Here is an 8,097-nt window from a genome sequence, read left to right as displayed (position 1 = left end):
AGAGTGGGAAGAACATTCCAGGCTGAAGGAACAGCACGAGCAAATGTCTGGAGGCAGAAAAGGGCAGACATGATGATGGACCCACTAATACATTCTGAGTAGTTCAACTCTGGAAGGTGGGAGTCGGGGAGGTCCAGCTGGTTGCTGAAGCTGGAACCCCAGAAGCCACACTGCCAGTAGTCTGGAAGCCCAGTCTTGGGATTTAGGGCCCCATAAGACGACAGGGAGCCACAGACTGTCTTGATCTGGGAGGAGGTGATTGGAACCAAGCCGCGGAGAGGCTCATATGGCAGGGTAAATGAAACGCAGATCAAAGGGCAAGACCAGAGATGGGGATGCAGGGGAGAGTGGCCACCAGCCCGCCTGGGAGCAGGTAGAGAGAAAACCAAGGGGGCTGCATATGGATCCAGTGGGATGAAGTCCTACTCTAACACGCTAAGGCGAGCCCAAGACTAGGAGAATAAAAGATCTGCAATCACATATAACAATATGGATGAGTCTCACAAGCTCCACTGAGTGAGAGAAGCCAGACAGGAAAGAGGACACACGGTGATTCTGTTGACATCAGGACCAAGAAAAAGTCAGGATGCTGGTCACCCTGAGGGAGGGTAGTAACTGGCAGGGACCCCATGGAGGTTCTTGGACGCTGGTTGTGTTCTGGCTCTTGGAGCTGTCTACATGGGGGTTTTCACTTTATGAAAATTGGTTGAGCTGTGCGTTAACATTTGTGTACTTTTCTGTATGTATGTTATGGTGCAATATAATTAACACTCTCACCGCCCCCCCAGATTAGGAACACAGACGGACGGGGGGGGGGCAGGGGTCTAAATGGAGGCACCTGCTGGAACATGTGGACACTCAGTGCCGGAATGAGTCACAGCCCACTCCAGTGCTTGGTTCAGTGCACTTGGAGCAAGCAGGGGTGGATAAAGAATGAAGAACTTTCTCACCTCCAGGCCTGGGACAGAGGCACACTGGACATTTTGGTGGGGAATGACCAACAAAGAAGAATAGTGGGGTGGGTGAGCGTAATTACAAGGGAAGGAGAAATGGGGACGAATTCAATCAGCCTATGTCTCCAGGTCCATGAGGTGCCTGTGGGCACAGGGTGGGAAACCATGGAGGATAGCCAAGCAGAGACTCTGAGGGTCTTTGGGAGATGAGTGGAAGGAAGGGCCAGGTGGTGGGGCACAAAGCAATGTTTGGATGTCCGCAGAGGCTGGAAGGGCGAGGTCAGTCATATGAGATTTGGGGCTTGACCCTCAGTGGCATTCGAGAAGTACTGATCGTACAAATGCTGTGTGATCACATAGAGGACAGAGGGATGGTGCCTAGGAGTGGGTGTGGGCAAGAATTCTCTTGCTACAAGAATTGTCTTGCAAGTTGGACAAACGTGGGCTGTGGAAAGTAGAGGTTGGGGGATGCTTCAGTGGGTTTGGTCACAAGACCAGAGGGGAAAGATGGCCACTAGTGTGGGCAGTCCCAAAGCTCTTTGACACTCCTATTTCACACTTTGGTTGATGCTTTAGGTTAGGAAAGCAAAGGAGATAGTCCAAATGGCACTAACTGATAGAGAGGGCAAATATGACAGAAAAGAGACCATGATGCGGGACCATGGGGACAAAATCACGGGTGAAATTTTTCAACCCTGTTCCCAGACGCCTGAGTCACACTGCTGGTAAGCAGGATCAGAGAGACCCGGCTCGCTGCTCCATTGAAACAGCACAGCAAAAACTCTGCAGAAAGCAAACCTAGGGCTCTTGGGCACCACAAGCTTCCTGTGGGCCACTGGGTAAAGGGGCTGCCGCAGATGCAGGTCCCCGGAACACCAGCACAGCAGCCCCGAGGCCTGAGCACAGACAGAGAGGTCAGTCTGCTAACGCACGTGCCTCTCCGCCTGTGTGGAGGGCTTGTAGTTTGTTCTGGATGTCACCCTTGAAGAAAGCCAGGAGCAGACTCCTGGCCAGGGAAAGTAGAGGGATTCCTCAGGAATGTCTCCTGGGGAAGAGGTGACTTAGTTGGGAGTGGAACATGGCATTGCTTGTGAGCTGTCCTTTGGGAGGGGCGCCATGGGTGAGGGAACACACATGGCCCCCGGCGGCAGATTGGTGTCCAGAGTGAATGCAACAGGAAGGCTGACTTGGGTGCCGCCTAAGAAATCATGCATGAAACCCCCATCAACCAAATAACGGAGTGGAAGCCTCTGGAGGCACCGATCTTACCATTTCCAGTGGTATCATTACTACTATTATTATTAGTCAAGAGCTTATGAGAAAGACTATTATTATTAGTCGAGTTAATGAGAGCTCGGTACTGTGGTGAGTGTGGTAAGCATATATATTTGCATTATTTTACTTCCCAAGGGAGTTAACGATGGGAAAAGTGCTTGGAACAGCGCCTGGGCCTTGTGAGTACTGGAAATACACTAGCTATAGTAATTATTCGATCCTCACAATGAACTTGCTATGAAAGAGGAATTATTTATTCCCACTTGACAGGTAAGGAAACTGAAGATTTAGGAGGGGGAGTAACTTCCCCAGAACTGAGTCACTAATGACTCGTGAGCCAGACTTTGAGCCCGGGACGTCCTGCTTCCTAAGGTTTGGTGAGTGGTTGGACCAGACATTTTGCTGCCTGTCTGTGGTTCTTTTCCTAAACCGTGCCCCTTTGTAAAGCATCTTCTTGTTTGTAAAACCTGGAAATGAGAGGGGTTTTGGTGCCCTTGCCAATCTGTGTCCTTCTGGAGACTACTTGGGTTTAAGCTAAATTTCCTGCCTGTGTCTGCCCAGGGCTTGTCCTGCCGACATGGAGCATGGTGACTCTCCCATCCTCCTACTGTTCTCAAACCGACAAAGAGCAGGGGTGGAAGGAAAGGGTCCGGGCTCTTCTGGTCTACCCCAGGCCCAGCCCTGACTCCTGGAGGGCTCAGTCATAGACTCTCTCCAGGCCAAAGGCTCTCCCCCGATAACTCAGGAGGAGGGCCAGCTTCTTCTCTCCTGTGGCGAGGCATCCTGGTCAAGTCATTTCACATTTTTCTGGTGTCAATCCTAAGGAGCATTCTTTACTTCTTCAAGGCTCCTCTGTCACATAAGGGTATCTTCCAGGAAAGGCATGTGGAGCAGAGAAATATGCAGGAGTTTGGGGTCAGACAGACGGCATTTGGGCCCCGTCACTGTCACTGCCAAGTATCATTAGGCATGTTAGTTAATCCATCTGGACTTCAGTCTTGTAATTTGCAAAACTGGGATCCTAACACCTATTTTTCAGGCAGTTGTGAAGATTAAGATGATGCATACCAAGGTGTCTGGCATAGAGTAGGTAGGTGTTTAATAAATGGTAGCTATTATTATTACTCGAACTGTGTCACCAGACCACATTGATGCCTGAAACCCAATTTTATGGTTTAAAAAACATGCCTTGTGAAAAGGGAAAAGAGACTTAGATTCATTCAGCTAATCTTTTTTGAAGCCGTCATTCATAACTTATCCACTAAAAAAGAAGACAAACTGAAAACAAACAATGTCCTTAAAAAAACAGCTGAGCTGCTTGGTTGAAAAAAAAACATTTCAATGTAAACAGGAATAAGAAATACATGGGGGAATGAGGAGGAATACATGGGAAATATCTGTAAGATTGCTGATGGGTTTTTAAAATTTGGAAGGTTGTGTGTGTGTGTGTGTGTGTGTGTGTGTTTAGAAAAAAGTCAAAGAAGACCTCCTTATTGTTGGAGTAAGAACAGAGGCAGACATGGAAGGCAGGTCAGACTGGGAACAGGGTATTGGAAAACTGAGCCAGTTCCTGGGAGGAGACAGCTGTAGGAGAACAGAGCCCAGCCTCCGGCACCAGGGTAGTGAGGGGTGTCCAGCCCAGCCTGGAAAAAGGACAGATAGAAGGGGGGGGGGTGGCTGGTTAGTCTCTCAGTGCTGGGATCCTACTCAAAGGCAAGCCAGATGGATCACGGAGCCCCAGAAATCCTCAGAAGGGGACTGGGCATCATCTTTCAAAACAGCCCCAACCTCTAAGCCAGGGTCTGGAGACTGGCTTCTGGTTCTTATGTGCAAGGAGAGGGTATGGGAGAAAGGCTTGCTAAGGAGGCAGGATTTAGAGAAGATGAGAATTGAAGCCATAGAGACCTGGACCGACATGCATGTTTTATTGTTTTCTATGTGTGTGACCCTGAGCACGATGCTTTCTTAAGTCTCTGCTATGTCCCTTGTAAGGCAGACGAGCCTATAAATCAGTGTTTACCATGGTCCCGGGACTTGGCATCTGCTGATGCATATTATTCCCATTAATAATGAGAAGAACAGTTATTCATCTGGCCACTTCTCATCACCTCCTCTGTTTGCACCCTGGTTCCTGCCGCCTTACGCGGCTTATCATAACAGCCTCCTCCTGGCTGGTTTCCCTGCTTCCCCCCTTTTCCATCTTCCCTCCCTTTCCAACAATTCTTCACTTGGCAGCCAGCGATTCTGTTCCAATACGTCAGATCGTGTCACTGCTCCACTCAATACCCTCCAGTGGTTCTCCACTTCGTCAGGTGCAATCGGTCCTACTTGATCCCATCTCTCTTTGACCTTGGGGACTACCACTTTTCCCCTTGCTCACTTTGCCCCAGCCACACCGGCTTCCTGACTGTTCCTTGAACATGCCAGGCACACTCCAGTCTCAGAGCCTCTGCCCTTGTGGTTCTTCCACCTGGAACATGATCTGCATGTCTTGCTCGCTCACCTCCTTTAGGTCTTTGCTGAAAAATCACCTCTGTGTGTCCTCCTGTGACCCCGCCCATTTCAAATTGCAGCCCACCCTATCAGAGTCAACTCTCTTTCCTGCTTTATTTGTTTTCCATAGTGCTTTTCATGAGCTGTCATACTAAGCTATCTTCTTCTTACTATTTCTGTTTATTGTTTCTCTTTCTCTCCACTAGAATGTAAATTTTATGAGAGCAGGAATTTCAGTTTGGCTTGTTTATTCGTGCCTCCTCAGCTCCTAGGACACTGCCCAGCACACAGCAGATGCTGCAAAACATTTGTTGAAGGAATGAATGATTATATTAAAGCAAGAGGCTGGACCCCAGCTATAGGGGAATATGGACTCGAGGTTGGTGACCGAGGCAGGAACTCAGACCTAGGAAGCATGCCAGGAATCCAGTTATCCAAACTGGAACACAGGCCACGGTAGGATCTGGAAACCAGAGGGATGCCCAGGCATCAGAAATGGGCATGAGATAAGAGCCTGGCCTGGATCCAGGCTGATGGAGAATGAAGCTGGTGCTCTTCGGGTCAGGGTCGGTCCCAGGTCACATGTCTTGGGGCCATGTCACCCCATAAGTGGAGACAGAGGAGCTGAAAGGCAAGGCCTTCAACAACTTAGTAAATGCCAATCAAAGTTATCCCAGCTTTCAACTTATTCCCAGATGTAGGTGTCAGCGGATACTCCATATTGGCACAGCTTACAAGGAAAGCACAAATGACTAAGGGAAAAAAAAGGAAAAAAAAAGTGAAAATGCTCACTGAGAAACCTGAACTGAGAAGTGGAGGAAGGGCCGACGCCAGAAGCCAATGGCTAGAGGACAGCTGTCATGTCCAGTGAACACCAGCTGAGAGAGATTACCTTGTCCTCTGGACTTTTTTGGTCTTGTTCATGGAGATGCTCAGGGGAGCTCTGTCCAGGCAAACCCTTTGGCTAAGCGAAGCTCAGGGGTGGTGTGTGCAGAAGCCTGGAAAGAAGAGTTGGGACAGGGAGAACTTGGCCTGGGTTCCCCAGAGCTGTCCAAGGTACTCTCCAGGACTGGGCACAACCTCCCCTCTCTGTCCTCATGCCTCCTGATTAACCAGCCTGGGATTCAGGGCTGCGCCTACCTCAGTCCAGAAGAGCAAGTGTGTGTATATCATCTGGCCCAACTCCTTCACCACATACCTGCAGGAACTGATGTTCAGAAGAACTGAAAGTCAGGGCAGTGCCCCTGCCCTATGAGGGGTTTTTCCTCATCCTGGCTCCCACTGCCCTCTGTATGGAGCTCCTGCTTGCTCTGGGTTCCAGTCCTACCCTGGTAGTTCTGTGTGCTTGGACAAACTGTGGAAGCTCTCTGAGCCTCAGTGTATTCACCTGTAAATCGAGGATGATAAACACAGTATTTCCTTCACTGGGCTGTTGTGAGGATTACGTTATAAAACAGGTAGTAAATGTTCAGTGAAGGTTTAACTTCCAACCTTGTTGCAAGGTCGTGGATATGGCCCACAATGATTGACTCAAGCACAATGTTTTCTCATTTGATGTCCTACTGTTTTCCCTCGTTAATCACTCCTTGGGATTTTAGATCTTAATGACCTACAAATTCTATTCTTCAAGCATGGAGGGACTAGGTCAGATCACAGGACTGCTTTGCCTAAGGTTAGCTAGTGTAGCCTCTGCTACCCTGCCAAGCGAGAGCCAAGTCCAGGGAAGCAGGGATCTGCTCTGGGTAGTACTCCCACCCAGAGGGAAAATTCTAGGGCGGAGCCCTCTGGGAGTGGGGACGGGGGGGAGGTCAAATACCCGGAGGGGGCGCAAGGTGAGGACCCTAGTTTCTTCTGAGGTTGGCAGAGGACGGCTTCTCAGTCCGGTGGGGAAATTAGGGGCTCTCAGTCCATGCCCTAAGCTCTGGACACCCCAGCACCAAAGGATGTGAGAACGCAGGCATCTTCGGCCGCCCCTTCGGGCTCGGTTAGGGCCTCCCCAGACACCCGCACAGAACAGAAGAGCATAGGTTGCAGGTGCCTCTAGGACGCCTCGGTGTCGAGCTCGCAGCTAAGACCTTCTCAGCCAGACCTCCGGGTAGCAGTCCCAAACCACCGTGCAGGAAGCGCTCGGTGGAGCGGCGGCGGCCACGGCGTGTGCCAGCACGCAGTCCTCGTTCCCTCAGCTCCTGTCCCCGGGCGCTCAGGTCCCCGGCGGTCGGCGGACAGCGACAGCCCGCTCGGCGGAGGGCCGGGGGCGCGTGTGTGCGTGTGCTGGGAAGGCGGCCCTCCCCGCGGCCGCCCCTGCGCCAGCGCCTCCCCCTCCCCCGGCGCGCACGGCCCGTCCCCGTCCCCGGAGGCGGCCCGAACCGCCGCCGAGCAGCCTCGCCTTCGCCTCCCGCGTTTCCTGCCGCCCGCCCTCCCCCGGCCGGGCTCCAGGGGCTGCCGCGGAGCAGCTCCCGGCGGGAGAGCGGCTCAGAGCGCGCACGGGGGCGGGCGGAGGCGGCCTGGTTCGGGGTGGCCGCGCCGGAGAGAGGCGCGCGCGAAGACGCCGGCCCCCCTCTCGGCGTTCGCTCTCTCGCTCCCCGCCTCCCGCACTCCGCTCGCTCCCACCCCTTCCCGGCGTGATTGATCCGTCACGGGCGCCGCCGCTGCCGCCGCCGCTGCGGCCGTTCTGAGCCGAGCCGGAGCCGGAGCCCGAGCCGGAGCCGGGGCCGGGGCCGGCGCCATTGCGCGGGCGCCGCGGGGAGAGCTTGGCGCGGGGCGGCGGGCCGGGCCAGGCCATGCGGGCCGAGTGAGCCGGCGCCCGCAGCCCGCGGCGCGGCATGGCTTCCCCGCGGAGCTCCGGGCAGCCCGGGCCGCCGCCGCCGCCGCCGCCGCCGCCCGCGCGCCTGCTGCTGCTTCTACTGCTGCCGCTGCTGCTGCCGCTGGCGCCCGGGGCCTGGGGCTGGGCGCGAGGTGCCCCCCGGCCGCCGCCCAGCAGCCCGCCGCTCTCCATCATGGGCCTCATGCCGCTCACCAAGGAGGTGGCCAAGGGCAGCATCGGGCGCGGCGTGCTCCCCGCGGTGGAACTGGCCATCGAGCAGATCCGCAACGAGTCGCTCCTGCGCCCCTACTTCCTCGACCTGCGGCTCTACGACACCGAGGTGAGTGTCCAGCCGCTCGCGCCGTCGGGGCTGTTGGGGGGGGGGCGGTGGGTGAGGGAGTGCCTAACCGAGGGAAGCTTCGACCCTTGGGCAGAGCCCTGACTGAGCCGCCTGTGCCTGCCGAGGGCACCGCCGGCTGGTGCTTAGTGCTCAGTGCTCAAGCCGGGGTCCCTCTAGGCTTGGCTGGCACAGCTGGTACCAAGATTTGCTGAGCATCTCCCTCTGGGATTGTG

The 8,097-nt window shown here is 54.2% G+C and overlaps 1 protein-coding gene across 1 annotated transcript in view; it reads left to right on the top strand.

Moving 5' to 3' along the window:
* The first annotated feature begins 7,457 nt into the window (after window positions 1-7,457).
* The window catches only part of GABBR2 (gamma-aminobutyric acid type B receptor subunit 2), a 337,637-nt gene continuing 336,997 nt past the window's right edge, over window positions 7,458-8,097 (top strand). Inside the window, exon 1 of the mRNA XM_082696761.1 lies at window positions 7,458-7,864. Within this exon, the coding sequence (XP_082552887.1) occupies window positions 7,544-7,864 (321 nt within the window). The 5' untranslated portion in view covers window positions 7,458-7,543. The remainder of the gene's footprint in view (window positions 7,865-8,097) is intronic.

This window comes from Mustela nivalis, assembly GCF_964662115.1.
Source record: "Mustela nivalis genome assembly, chromosome: 13".
Classification (NCBI taxonomy): domain Eukaryota; kingdom Metazoa; phylum Chordata; class Mammalia; order Carnivora; family Mustelidae; genus Mustela; species Mustela nivalis.
The sequence above is the reverse complement of the archived record's forward strand: the minus strand, read 5'-3'. Positions and strand labels throughout refer to the sequence as shown.